The sequence below is a fragment of the Phaeoacremonium minimum genome (assembly GCF_000392275.1).
Source record: "Phaeoacremonium minimum UCRPA7 unplaced genomic scaffold PA7_03_scaffold_110, whole genome shotgun sequence".
NCBI lineage: Eukaryota > Fungi > Ascomycota > Sordariomycetes > Togniniales > Togniniaceae > Phaeoacremonium > Phaeoacremonium minimum.
In genome coordinates, this window is record NW_006921017.1 from 212741 (window position 1) to 227787 (window position 15047).

A 15047-nucleotide genomic window follows, 5' to 3' on the forward strand; every position below is an offset into this window, starting at 1 on the left:
AAAGAAGGATAGATGTTTCGTTGACCGCGGGAATGACCCGTGGAGCCGTGGCTCGTTGTCTCAGAACCGTTGTCTTGGTAATTGCAGCAGATATGGGCCGTAGTGGTCAGGAACGAGGGCACGTTGGCAGGGAAATTGTGCTAGGCGGAGGGTACAACGAATCTGTACAACGTCTCGTCTCACCGAAGAGATGGAGGTAACACGGAAGCTACTCCAAAACAAGACGGAGGACCTAACGTTAGATGAAGCAACTGCGAGAAGTGCTTGCTTGTTTGGGTGGCAGCTGGAGTCAGACAAAGGTGCCGCGAAGGGAGGAACCTGGAAAAGGAGCTCTTGTCGGGTCACTCCATCAACAGGAGCCAAGTTGCTAGCCGTGTTTTGCTCTCACGCGGCTATCCGTGTGCTAAGTGACTGAGAGGTTGGGTGTATCGAAGCGGGGGAAGAGCTGGGCGAGAGGGCTGCTCTGTTGTTGTGGTCTTGTGGAAAGGCCAGCTCAGAAATCCTAGCAGCCTTGTTTTGGTGTTTTTCACAGTCAGTCAAGCCGATGTTGGCTGGAGCTCCGTGCCAAATCACTGCCCAGAAGCGAGATGGCGTATCTAACTGGGCCATATTTGTTTTGGTCTTTAGGTGGTAAATAAACCTTGCATGAACGCTAGTCAGGTACGTACCTTAATCCCTGTCGCGACAACCGGACAACGATGGCAAGTCACGTGTATATATGGGTACACCGTGCACGGACCAAGTGTCTTGCGCATCGTTCTTACGTCGATGATGCCAGTCGCGTCTCCCGTGCTTGCCCAAAAACAATCAGCAAAGCTACAGATGCACATAAATCGCAACAACTACGGTTTCTTACATCACAAAACACGAACTTCTAGAGACTTAGGCAGTCAGATATCGCACCTCAGTTTTAACCCGCGTTGGACATCTATGCGCGCGTTTATAACGAGAAAAAGCTGGGTCCTCCTGTCGCGTCTCGGGTGGAATGTCGCATCACGAACCTGTTGCGCAGTCACGTGCAAGAGTTTTGCGCTCCCGAGCGTCGTCTTCTCCGCAAGTTGACCAGCGAGATTTCTCCCAACGTGAGAATTCGTCGCAAGACAATTGCTCTCGATGCTAGAAACCTTACCTGTCCAATTTTCAATATCATTTTCGCTCGATTTCCAGTCGCGCGCTTTGTACAACTCGGCCGAAGAAAACGGTCCAGCGGTACGCGCGCTGGTCGGGCCCAGTGGCCAGTGGAGACGGGGCCCAGGTGTCGGCGGCCAGCGCAACGTTTTGCACCAGTCAAGTAGCTGTCGCATTCTGACTTGAAGCAGGGTGTTTTGAGTTAATATACGGGCGGCCGTCTGCTAAGGTTATCTACTAGCGAAGGAACTCTCATGTGTTCTTTTCGCCTGGGCCAGACCGTCTTCTTCCGGCATTCCAAGTTGGAACTAAAAGACGCACGCAAGCAATCATTCAATCAATTAAAGTGGGCGTTGCGACACACACCACTGCGCACCCCTCTTTGACGCCGAACGCCACCTAGTCTGGGCCGCGATCCTATGTACGTCAGCTTGGTTGCGATTGCACTTCCCCATAGGTCCCGACCGAAAGTTTGTTTAGTCCCGAGGGGATGAAGAGGAAGAGCCCATGCTTTCCATGCATTAGATACCACCACAAGAGGCCGGGCAAAGGAATTCAGGGCTGCTGCAGCCACGATTGCGTCTCTTACTGCAGTGTAGGTAGGTTGGCAGTGAGCACGGACAGAAGAAGCGTTTGCGCGGCGGGCCAGTGACTTTGAATCCCTGCTCACTGCGACACCTCAAGACCGTAGATTCAGTTCTCTACTGTACGAACAGCAGTAAAAGTGCTATAATGCGGTGCAAAGACGATCCATGGTTAGCAAAAGAATGCTGAGGCCCGCAGAAGCCCTTCTAGCGATAATCGAAACGGCTCGCATCCAGTGGTCCAAGTCGATGTAATGTGGCAAGTTCATGCCATCGGGCGCATTCAGTCGCAACCCGCTGGTCCAGGAGTTAGTGTGCCTCTTTAAGGTGTGTGGATCAGAAATTGCGTGGTGTCGGAGCGCCGATCCTGTTTGGCGCCTGTGTATCGGCAGAAAGCCAATTCACTGATCCTAGAGATCTCCTTCGCAACGGAACAGCCTTTTCACCTCCACGGGTGGCTGGAAGTTTGGAGACAAGCTGAGATATGCAGACCTGCCGAACATCAAGTCCCTCGTTGGTGTCACACGTCGACCGGTGTGGCAGTCTGGTCAAACAGAAATTCGAGGGCGTAGGGGAGACCTTCTTTAGTAACTTCAGGCGGTGCAGATCGGCGGTACAAAACGGGTAAAGCCATCGATCGCCTGTGCGCAGCAGTTGCACACCGGACTGCACATTGGCACAGTGGCCTGGAGGATGGCGCTGACAGAAAGACATCAGGGTGCCGTTTGCCGGCGCAACCCTCGCAGCTTTTCAAGACGTTGGAATATTAAGCCCAAAGCTCAAGGGATTGAACAATAGACGACGTCGCACGCTACATTGGGTGGAATGAGAGCTCGACAGAGACTCGACGAGAGAGCACGCCACCCCAACATAAAGTTCAAACGTTTCGTCCAGCAAGCTAATACGGCATCTGTGCCTGCGGCAATCCTGGAGAAGGTTGAGCCCATAGATGGCTAAGGATCTAGGCAGGTACCTCACTACGCTGTGTCGTAGTCGCAAGTTTATCAACAAGCATGGATCTCCCCCCCAAGGAGATATCGGGCGTCCGCAATCAATTGGTTTGGTAGCATTTCCACCATGGCTTGTTGATTCGATGGTCGATTCGCATTTGAAACTTTGCCAGCGCATCCGGGCTACCCCTTCGATTAAGGCTCCATGCGGCCACACTCGATGCTCAAGCACTCGTTCGCTGGGCTGGGTACCTAGCAAGGCAAAGCGGCATGGTCCAAAAGCTTCCCCAGTTTCTTTCTCTCGCTTCGACTCACATACATTGCAGCATTAGAGGTCTTAGCAGTCTGTTTTAATCCACGGGTACCTGACGAGTCCTATGCAATCATAAAACAACACATTGATTGTGCTGCCTACTTTGATTCGCCTCTTTCCAATTCAGCCTTCTTACATGGCTGTGCCGCTCATCCTGGCAGTCGTGACCAACCTGGTCGGGTCAGCCAGGTCCAAGGAGGGTATGCTTGGGATGACAGATGATGGACGGATTGCAATGAGGAGTGACAATACTTGTACACATCTGAAGCCCAAGGTACCTTGCAGGCTTCCTATCTCTCAATGACCCATAGGCAATGCGCGCTCGACCTTTCGGTCTCTGCGCTATACACACTTCTTGATGGCTGGACATCCCTCCCACCCCATCTAGGCACCTTGACCATGATATCCCTGTCTCACCACTCACTGGCGCATCCAACTATCCAATGCTATTGGCCGCGATGGGCTTCCAGCTATCCCACGCATTACACCTCGTGGTTCGTCTGGCGCATTTTTGCCCGCGAACTTGGTTGGCACTAGGCGCAAGATCAAATGGGTATTGCAAATGTCAAATGGCCGCGATCCGTACCCTGAGACGGGCTCTGCGCTCAAATGAAATCGAATTGGGCATGCAAGGCCACTGCAAAGCGCCCGGCGCTCCCCAGGAACTCATGCGACAGCTGGGTCATATTGGCTGTGAGGACGGTATAAATGCGCCTTGCCCTGTCCACTTCACTCCAAGAGGCGGCCGGCAGGCAGCCAAGCGTATCGGCGTCAAACACACACCACCATTGATCTTGGGGCAAGAGGTTGCTTGCCGAGGTCAGCGTTACCACTGTACCCGTCGTTTCTGAGCCGCTCAATGGACTGTCAAGCCCGGGAGCAGAGACGAGTTTGACCGTTCTTGCGCCCTAGTTGATATAGCGCTGTGCGAGCTGGCAAACCTGGACCATTCCGGGTTCTAGGCAAGGTGAATGCGCCAGCGCATCTTCTTCTGGGTCTCTTATCTGAAGTAGAGCACAGGAGTCCAATGAGATGCGCTTCTGTAGATCTTGGTCTATCTCAACCACATCTCCTGCAGCAAGAGCGGTCACATAACAATGCTAGTCTAGTCGGGTACTCTTGCGCAAGTCAACAGCGCCGTGCTGCCCGACACTGCGCTTCTGCTGATTTGCATGCCCGTGGATCGAAGCACCGAGAAGGAGTGCTCGCGAATCTGGCGCACAATTAATCGCACACCTGGCAATAACAGAAAATGTGATGATGTTCTCTAATAGCGGCAGGCGTACCAAAAAGGTCTTGCCTGTGATTATTACCGCATTAGATAGTGCCTGACTCAGGAATGGCGCCGAAGGTTCTGCACTGCGGTCTGTTTCACTCGACAGACTCGGAGGGGGAACGCAGATATGAAGGCAGGCCAGACTAACAGGCACACTGTGCACCTCGATGAATACCTCTATAGACTAACCCAGAGGGCATGATACTTCATTGCTACAGTGCATGCATACACACACATACTCAAGCGACAATGCTTCACCGTAGAGATCGTATTAGCTGCCGGTGAGTTCTCGTAGTAAGAAGGTGGTGTGCTAGGCCAAGGTCAGATCAATAGGTATAGGTAGGTCATGCACCGCCTGTGGTGGTCGCACTTGAGCGAGCGAGCGAGTGGGCGGGCGAGTGAGTGTGCATTGGGACAGACGGTGGGCCAGCAAGCGGGCTTTGCGCCATTGGCCTGAATTGGTCGAGACAAAACCTATCTTGCTCGCTGCGATTTCTCCTCTTTCTCCCACAACCTCCGAATTGCTCGACCAGACCCATCAAACAACGCCAAATCTCTCTGGTAAGTCATTTGCATCTCCATTCGAGAGCATTGGAAGCATACTCAGCCGTGCTTCACCGTCCCTCGTATCCTTCTCCTGGCCCCCGGCTGATTTGGCTTCGTCGCAGGTCGACCTGGTTGTTCACGGCGACATCCAAGATCGAAGGCATCCCAAGAGCCAGCATCGCCATTCATCTCCTTATCTGGTGAGTTCTATCCATACCCCAGTACCATGCGATCAAGCCTATGCCTCAATTTTGCATTTCTACTCCTTGCTGTTGCACCCAAATCAGACATTGTGTCGAGGACAGCGGTGCGGGATCTAGGCGCCGCACACAATCCCCCCAACATACCATACTACCACCCCTTCCATGAACCCATCTCGATACATATCTCTCATTTCCGTTCTTCTTCACAGGAAAAAGCTAATCACTTTACAGTCTTGTCAATTTTGAACAGCCTCCCTTCATTCCCGTCTTTTCCACCGACTTGTGCCTCCCCCCTCATAACGTCAATGACCATCGGCTGACGGCCGTCGATCTGGGTACCGTCTTGTGCCTTATTTGGTCTTCGACTCTCATTCGGTCAATAAGAAGCAGGGGAGGAAAAGAACTATCCCCAAAGTCGTCTCCGGGATTATTATCCCTAGGCTTCTCTTGTTGGGAATGGAATTGTCAAATCTGATGTCGGCACAATCCCCGACCGGCGAAATCTCCCCCAAAACCCTCTTTGCCAGCGGCGCTTCAGCGCAGCCACCTCAGTCCTTCCCGAACTCCACCAGAAACCAACATCCCAACACCTCATCACATCATATGAACGGCGATATGGACTATTCTCCTGTTCCAGCTCCGTCCAAGGCTAGTCGGCCGAGTCCTAAGAGCGTCAAATTTGAGTTAGTCTCGCCAGAGTCTCCTCAATATCGGGCGCGCTTACCAATGCGTGTGCAAATCTACCCTCATGACACAACGGAGTCAATTGTCACCACTGTCAAGAATTTCTATGGCTTGTATTCAAGCCCAACCAGCTCCAAAGGTGTGAGTTTCGAAGATGAGAAGGGCAACACTCTGATTGCTCGGTATGAGAACTTCCGTAACAATATGGTGGTCTATGTACGGGTGATCGAGGAGACGCCTCCAGCTCCCGCACCATTCAATGCGCCGCCATATCAACCAGCGCCGGTTAGTGCGCAGCCATTTTACAATGGTGATGGCTTTCCGGCCCACCCGCCCCAGCAATACGGCCCACACATTTCTCGTCCTACTTCCAGGACATCGCGAAGACGCAGCCCGTCGCCGAATGGCCGGGGACGCAGGAGCGCTTCTGCGAGTACCAATCCAGCTGCTGGCAGATCTGTTCGATCTAGATCCTCCAAGAATAGGGGTTCTACCAACGGCGATACTCATAGTGACAGTCTAAATGGGTATAGTAGTGGAACCGACGCCCCGGGTTCTGCATCTGGCAAGTCCAAGGAACAGATTGGCAATACGGAAATCAGTGTGGAGAATATTGTGGAGGGAGGACGTCGTAAGAGGGCCAAGTTTGAAAGCTCTGTAAGTTGCCATGTTCTCTGGGGTTTGGTCTTGTTCCTTGACTTATGACAATTGTAACTAGGAATTGCCCTTGTTCGCACCTCCACAAATGCCGGCTGCAACTTCCAACCCATCTGTCTCACCTGCGCGTCGCATTGAGCACCAACGAGCCTCGCTCCCTTTCATTCAACCTGGTCAGAATCCATTCACAAACCCACGCGCGCTACAGTCCCCGCAAAGCTACAATAATGGATTCAGTGGTATGGGAATGTACGCAACTCCAGCTGCGGATACGCGCCGTGCTCGTAATAGCATCGGTTATCCGACCGGCTTTGGTGTCGGGCCCAGCATGGGTATACTTCCTACTCCCGACCCAACTGTCGGCAGTTGCATGTCGGAGGAAGATAAAGATGTGGCCATACAGCTGATGCGTTTGGGAGAGATGTCTAACATCTCCCATGGACGCACGTCGGCTTCCACTTTGGATGACACTTTCAGCGGCAGAGCTGATGCTGCCTCCTCTACTGGCGCTACTAGCGACAGCGAGAGTGATAGCGAAGATGAGCTTCCTGCTCCTCAGAGGCAAAGGCTCGATGCGTCTGGTGCGAGCCGCAAGATCTTCCCAACCACAGAGACTCAATTCGCCCCTCCTCACAGTGCTGGAGAATTTAGCGACAATGATGTCGACTATGATGCAGTCGCAGAGGAAGGCGCTATGGGCGCTCCCAACTCCAAGGTTCCCAAGGTGAAGAGCATGCTCCAAAATGGCTCCAAGCCTCGCCCGCAATCGACCGGAGCGAAGATCAAAACAAACAAGCCCCCCAAACCTATCAAGTCTACATCCAGCAACACAGTCAAGAAGCCCAATGGTATTCCGAGTGGGCCAATGTCACCTGCATCATTACCGGCGTCACGCAAACCATCTGTTTCCTCAACTGGCGCTTTCTCCACTGTACCTGGAGAAGATGATCAGCCTGACCTGTCCACTAAGCCTCGTTGTCAACGTTGCCGAAAGAGCAAGAAAGGTTGCGATAGACAACGACCTTGCGGAAGATGCAAGGATGCTGGCATTCCCGCCGAACTTTGCATCAGTGAAGACGAAGGAAATGGCCGTAAAGGGCGCTATGGTCGCCATATGGGCGTCCCCATTAAGAAGGAAGAGATGCCCGCTCCCCCAGCGCTTCTACCTGCCGCTCCGATCGCAATCGGTGCCGCTTTGGTAGACAAGAACAAGAAGCGCAAGAGGTAGAGCATAGCTCCGCAGAATATCGTCTCGGGAGCTCCAGTCCACTAGCAATGGACTGTGTATACTTGACACTATATTTATGGCTATACATAAGCCTAGATCGCCATCACTCAGTGTGGTCATCCGATCGATTGTCATTGGATAATTCGACCGGGCTACTATTCAGGCGCGCAAGCTCGATACCAGCGCAAAGCGACGAAAAACTTCAGATTCGAGCTACAAATATGGACAAAAGCGCTTTCTACACTAGCACATTATTCCAAATGTCTCTACTCGCTGTTCCACCAGTATTACTTTCTGGCCTGGCAGAAATATTGACGGCGCGGAACGAGCCCGTCTTCCACTCCTTAGCTTCTACGAATGGACAAGTGGCGTTGATCTGGTGTGTTTTGTGTCTTCTTTGCACTCAGTCCGGTTGGCAGGTCTGTTAGAGTACTGTTTAGTCATCTTGAATGGTATTGGTTGTCTGCTCCTTGCTTGCGCGCGCAGCTTTAAAAGAAGTCGAATAACATCAATACAAAGCCACACCGAGAGGGTTTGGTGTGTCGCGACGAGTTTGAAGCGGAGCGATGGAGCCAATTCAGTTGGCGGTGTGTCCTATGCAGGATGGCGGTCAAGGGTATCTGCCCAAGGAGGCTGACTCGCTAATTGGCGAGCGAGAGGGAAAACATTCTCTCCGGGAAGGGGCCAGGGGCGCGTCGGTTGTCTATCGAGGACCTGGTCTTGTCTTTATTGTCCTGTTTTTCTCTCCTATATTGTCGGATGGGCTGCTACTGTCTTGCAAGTTTGTGTCGTGTGGCTTCGTCTCCTTTTCCCCAAATTTCCAGCCTGTATGCAGGTGAGGGATTGATATGACTATCCAGATCGTGTTCGATTCTGTAGCAAAATAAATGGCTGCTATTTCCAATATCCTGTGTAGTAAATGCACTCTGGTGCCTGTAAGTCAAATGTGATCTCAACCTCGACCTCGAATGGGCTGCTCGCATCGGCACGACGACAACACACCTGTCCTCGGCCCACTCGGCTGCATGGCATGTTGCAGCGCCGCGTTCACCGCTGCGGGCCTCCTGGGACGTGGTGCCTGGTTGGGGATGCGGGACCCCTGACCAATAGCCCCGGTCGCGCAAAGGGCCGACAGGGCCTGTCGCAATTCTGCCGCGCGGCGCAGGAGCAATTCACACATGTTCTGCCATCCCCAAGCCATCGCCGCGCTTCCAAACCATCTCCATTTCCTTCCCCCCTGGGATTTTCCCAAGGAGCCGTAACACCCGAGAGCGCGCACGGCGAACGCCGTCAAACGGTGTGTCGTTAAACTTAGATTTCGACACCGATGGCGCTAGGCCTGTCTTGGGACTAGCGCCGCGCGGCACTGGAACAAGCCCGCCTTGGCGCAACGGAAGCGAGGAAAATGGGACAAGGTGAAGAAAGGACCGTGGGGTCGGAGCTGGGCTGGGCCTGGTCCCGGAAGTGAGGGGTAAACGTCGAGGCCACGGAGGGGTCGGAATGCAATGCGCTTGCCATATACGTCATATGCCACTAACAATTGCCCACCGCATGGCCCATATTCAAGGCAGCTTGACACTAACAATTTACACACGGCGAGACTGCTATCAATTTTCAACATGCCAATTGCCAGCAGTCTGCACTAACAATTTCTGGGTACCTCAGAACAAGTATTTCTTGCCGCTCGAGCACCTGCAGGAGAACATAAACACCCAGTCTTTCGCTCCAGGGTTTTCTGCTCCCAGTCCACCCTCCTAATCTCAACCAAAGACAGTCACAATGCATCTGTGAGCTCGCAATTCAGCCTAGAGGCTTCAAATAAGTTCATCATGAATGGCAAGCGTGACAGTGAGAGCAAAACAAGCGAACATTCCCCTCTGGTGCTGTGTGTTAGTGCTCACCGCTATGGTCGTCGCGGCTTGGGAGCTCTCTCCCGGCCGCCCGCTCAAACTCGAAGCAGCATGACAGTTTCATGGTGCAATGCGGCTTGTCCGATTCCTCGTCTGCCGAGGAAATCACAAGACATCACGATTGTCAGCGGGCCCATTGTGGGCCTTTCGGGCACCTGAGACGGTGTTACAAGAAAGTGGTGATGACAAACCCGGCCGCGGGAACGAGCCCGATTTGTGATGCTCAACGCATCTCTGGGCATGCTGTTCCGGATGTCTGTTGGGCATCTTGGAGGGGCCACCGGCTTCCGTGCGTTGGTGATAGTCAGGTGGCGACGCTCTGTGTCACTGCTTCGGGGCGACTGGCTACGATCGTCGATGCGGCAGCGAGGGGAAAGCCAACACGCCAGACCCCTCCGGGGCCCCGACCCTCCCACCGACAACGGACATAGCCAGAAAGCCATATATCTCTTTTCTGGAACAATCGTCGTCGTTGCTCGCCGCACCCACACACGCACGGCTGATGTCCGGATCCAATTGCTACGGGCATGTGGGTGCTGCTCTCTCTCCAGCCCCCACTTACGCCTTTGACACATTCTATCGGCAGTAGCCCGAGCTTCCGATGGATGCATCTGGCCAACACGCAATTCCTAGTCATGATTAGCCGCCAGTGCCAAGGGATAGGGGTCTGGCATGGGCTTGACATGATTGTCCACACCTTCGGCGTTCGGCCTTCTGTCAGTTGTGAACCTGATGACAATCATGCAAGCACTTCACGAGGCCAGCATTAAATCATCGTCAGTGAAATTGTCATCCTCAAGAAGTAGGTTCATGCTCTATTATGATATGATTCACGGTTCTGTTAGCTTTTTCTGGAAGTTTTTCAGCAGTGCAGCTTGCAAATTTGAAGCTATCGTGAAAATAGTTTAAGGTATAGCCCATTCTCGTGTTGACTAACATCTAGCTGCACTACCGGAGAGGGTCGCCCTCAGCCCGCATTTCTCCCTGCACAGGCGTTCGAGGCCACAACTAGACTTTGACAAAGGTTGCAGCCCATCGCTCCTAGCTCAAGGCACAGAGTTCACGATGTCTTTCGCAGGAAATTGGGCTATCTGTCGTCAGCATTAGTCGTGGTCACGATGGAAGCAGAGACTGGCCCAGCGGGGTCGATGATGTTGCTCCTACGTCCGTTAACGGACGCGGAGACCAGCACACCACTTCAGGCCGCCCCTGAGACTCTTGATAAAAGATGGCTTTGGAGTGAGAGGTCATTCTGTTCAGGGGATTATTCGCAACTTTTGTACAAAGACAATACATATCTCAGTATATCGGCTTTTCAGCACGTTATCAACTTTTCAATATGGTCAATATGAAAGATATCGAGAAAACCGCGCAATCTGACTCGAAATCTCATCAGAACCAACTTCCTTCCATCTCAGTCCGTGAGATACCCGCAACAGCTCCCCCTGAGGAGGAGGAATCCATCCCTCCTGATGGCGGGCTCATGGCCTGGTTGCAAGTCGCTGTGAGCACATTGATTAATGCTGTAGCTTGGGGATATCCTTCGGCATATGGAATTTTTCAGTTGCATTACAGCGAGACACTTCATCTTCCCGCTGCTCAAATATCTTGGATTGGATCGATTCAGACGTTCCTCACCTATCTGATGTGCATAATAGCTGGCCGTCTCACTGATGCTGGATATGCCAGAGAAACAACAATCGCAGGGTCGCTGTTGACGATACTAGGCATCTTTATGACAAGTTTGTCGACCCAGTACTGGCAGATCTTCCTAGCCCAGGGGATATGTACAGGGGTCGGTCTTGGACTGATATACATGCCTGCCCTAACGGTCATGAGCTCCTATTTCACCCGAAAACGTAATACTGCCATGGCAATCACAGCCGTTGGAACCAGCATAGGCAGCGCTGTCTATCCCGCCATTGTGGAATATCTCGTTCCTTCGATCGGATATGCCTGGGCTTTGAGATGTTGCGGCTTCGTCACCATTTTCATGTTGGCTATATGCATTCTCATGCTGAGACCGCAACTCGCACCTCGAAAGTCGGGCCCTGTGATAGAATGGCCTGCCTTTAAGGAGCCTGTCTATGTGCTCTATGCGAGTGGCAGTTTCTTCGTTTTCTGGGCGTTGTATTTCGGTTATTTCTACGTGAGTTGTTCGTCTGAGAACATCTGAGGTCTGACATGTGCTAACATCCACAAAGATGAACGTCTTTGCCACCGACCGCGTCGGCTTCGACTCCATCAGCTCCGCGCAGCTTCTCATCATCTCCGCCATCGCCGGTATCCCTACTCGCCCGCTCTCCGGCATCATCGCGGATCGCTGGCTCGGGCCTCTGAACACGTACATCCTCTCCGGCATCGTGCTGGGCGCGGTGGGCATCTCGTGGGTGGGTGTTACCACCAAGGCTGGCATGTATGTCTTTGTGGTCATGTATGGCCTCGCCAATGGCGCCACCCAAGGCATCTTTGGCGGCGCGCTGGCGAGCCTGACGAGAGATCCGCAGAAGATGGGAACACGCTATGGCATGGTGTGTACGATGCTGGGCTTTGCAACGCTGGCTGGACCGCCGACTGCGGGTGCTATCATCGATAAGTGCGATGGGCAGTATACATGGGCGCAGATCTGGGCCGGTGCGGTGACTGTGCTGGGGTCATTGACGGTCGCTGCTGCGAGGTGGTGGTTGACGGGCAAGAAGGTCTGGACTAAGATCTAGAACTCCTTCTGATACCCGAGTTCCGGGAAATAGGTTGACAGACGGCCGGTGGTTGTTTTCGGGGTGGGGATGGCATAGGTGTTCATCGAGAGCTAAGAAGAAGGGTAATGACTCCATATCAAAACATAATAGTAATTTACTCGTGAGGAGGACACCATGGTAATTGTGGCTGGTGGTTCGGAATAGATAGAGTTGCCAGAATGTTATTTGGAATATTAATTACGATATATATATCTTCAACAGAAGCCTAACCAGGGAGCCAATTTTTCCCTCTTTTATTTTCCATGATGGTAAAACTATTCTATGCAGTTCAGTACCGTATACGAAGGCTTGCAGCCTGCGGAATGTTGTCGGTTTGATCACAGATTTTGATTCACTCTTATTAGTTGAAGAGAAATGCCAAACTGTAGACTAGGGGCCAAGCTGTGCCGGGAGATGTCAGGTTGCAACTGCAGTAGCCGCTTAGGCCAAGCTAGTTCGGTTGTGAACTCCTTCCAAGGTTCTGCCATGCAACACCATGCATGGGGGAATACTCCAATAAGAGCAAGCCTGGGGTGGAGAGCCTCTGTCCCTCAACTTTCCAATCAAACATCTTTCAATCAAGACATATCAAACAAGTAAAAAGTACGAGGATTTCTCAGCACGCCTCTGTATATAGGTTCAATATCTTGATGACAATTGTTAGGCAGTTGTGTGGGCATTGCTCACGCGTCCAACTTGATGGCTCTGATTTAGCCAATCCCTGGCAGCTGGGCTCTTGGAAGAGGCTTCAGGATAGCGATTGTCCTTTATGTGAGCTTGTGCTCAGTGCATTTCATCGCTTGAATCAAATAGCCACGGATACAGATCGTCAGGTCTCGCTTCAGATACATGGTGCCCAAATATACTGGGCGCGCAAGATAGGACCCGGAGGCCGGAGTGCATTTGCAATCTTTCCCACATTTGGGGGTGTTTGGATATGCAAAGCCGCAACACCTAACAACGACGCATCAGATTCCCATAATGGGTTTCTCAAGCCGGTGATTGATGCACAGCTAGATATTGGTCGGCTATCAACCTGGATTTCCACCTGTACAAATCTTCATTCTAGCGAGTGCTGTACCGCAGCGTCAGCTTTCGAGCAGGTGTTTCCGAAGCTGCCTTGTTTACGACTTATAGATGTTGAGCGAGGATCGCTCGTGGAATTCCGTTCAGTGCCGCGATACGTGACTTTGAGTTATGTTTGGGGCGACTCGGCAACCGTTAGACTGACAAGCTCCAATAGACTGGATTTGTTGAAGCCCGAAGCAATCGATAAGGCTTGGAGGGCGATACCAAGAACTATTCGAGACGCAATTCAGCTTGTTAAGAAACTAGGCGTTCGATATCTTTGGGTAGATGTCTTATGCCTGATCCAGAACGACCGCGACGATGTGACTTCTGGAGTCAACGTCATGGACCAGATCTTTGAGACGTCGTGGCTTACGATAATAGCGGCCTGTGGCCATAATGCCAACTCGGCCTTACCAGGTGTGCAAGAGGGAAGTAGGCCAAGGAAAGTAAACGCTACTAGGATCACAGATGAAACCTCTTTTGGCGTATACGTGGAGCTTGATCGTCTGCTTGACAATAGTGTTTATGCAACTAGAGCATGGACGTATGTTGACCATTGCTCCGTTCTTCTTAGAAAGACTCCGTGGCCCAAAACTGATATGACTTGGTATAATAGATTCCAGGAGCAGCTACTTGCACGGCGTGCTATTTATTTTGTGGAAAATCAAGTGTATTTCCGTTGCAGGGAAGACATTTTTCCCGAGCAGCTTATAGACCGCCATCAGAAAGCGCCAAACTTATTTGAGTCCGAATTGAGGATGTCAGCCATCGCAAGGATGCGAGAGCCCACTGCGGATTACGAGTCCATACTCAGTAATTACACACGACGAGCGCTCTCCGATCAAGGTGATATATTGCGCGCCTTGGCAGGAGTCATTCGTCGGCTAGAGGAGAGAATGAGATGCCGCTTCTTGCAAGGTCTTCCTACGGCGGTTTTCGATGCCTTTCTAATTTTCAGCCGAAACAATACTGGAGTTCTACGCCGACGTAAAGGCTTCCCGAGCTACTCCTGGACAGGCTGGAAGGGCGGAATAGATATCAAGCGTCAAGGTTTGAAGACAATGGACAGATGGCTTGAGGAAAAGACCTGGATTATCTGGTACGAAAGGAAGTCTTCTGGTGAAGTCAACCTTGTCTGGAATTTTCAATCATTTTCAGATGGAGAAAAGCTATTTCCTGGTTATGGACAGCGTCATCCTTTCTGTGCACCGGAAGGACTCCTCAAAGACATAATCCCGACCCGAACATATCCCACGCAACCCCTTCCATTCAATATCTCAATACTTGATTACCACGTTTTGCAGTTCTGGACACTCTCAATAAAGTTCAAACTATGGATCAAAGACATGTTCAGTGGGGCAGCATCTATCGTGGGGAAGGATGGCAGCGAAATTGGTGTGATTGCGCTGGATGGTGTAGAGGACAGCACGCTTTTCGATGGCACAGATCCTCTAGACTTCATTCTCCTTTCAGCTTCTGGGCCCGTAGAACTCATCAAATATTCCGATGTGCTATCTCCGGAATATTATGTTATGCTGTTAGAGTGGAACGGTCATGTCGCTGAGAGACGGGGTATGGGGACCATCGAGCAAGCTGCAGTTGAGCAGGGGTTTGCACCAGGGGCGGAATGGAAAGAGATCCTCCTAGGCTGAGCCTAAATCTGGCAAGATATTCAGAGAATACATCAAAGTCGAGAATAAAGCAACAGCCTTTAAACTCAGATTTGGACATTCTTCTACATCGAGGCGGGATGTATCAG

The 15047-nt window shown here is 51.9% G+C and overlaps 2 protein-coding genes across 2 annotated transcripts; both read left to right on the plus strand.

Annotated features, from left to right (window-relative positions):
- Nucleotides 1-5868: 5868 nt before the first annotated feature.
- UCRPA7_1548 (putative c6 finger domain-containing protein) lies at nucleotides 5869-7569 on the plus strand (the record flags this gene model as incomplete). Its single annotated transcript, XM_007914128.1, has 3 exons — nucleotides 5869-5900; nucleotides 6218-6341; nucleotides 6403-7569. The coding sequence occupies 3 exons, from the start codon at nucleotides 5869-5871 to the stop codon at nucleotides 7567-7569; spliced, it is 1323 nt and encodes a 440-aa protein (XP_007912319.1).
- A 3903-nt stretch (nucleotides 7570-11472) lies between these two features.
- Nucleotides 11473-12196, plus strand: UCRPA7_1549 (putative mfs monocarboxylate transporter protein; the record flags this gene model as incomplete). Its single annotated transcript, XM_007914129.1, has 2 exons — nucleotides 11473-11628; nucleotides 11684-12196. The coding sequence occupies 2 exons, from the start codon at nucleotides 11473-11475 to the stop codon at nucleotides 12194-12196; spliced, it is 669 nt and encodes a 222-aa protein (XP_007912320.1).
- Between the last annotated feature and the right edge of the window lie 2851 nt (nucleotides 12197-15047).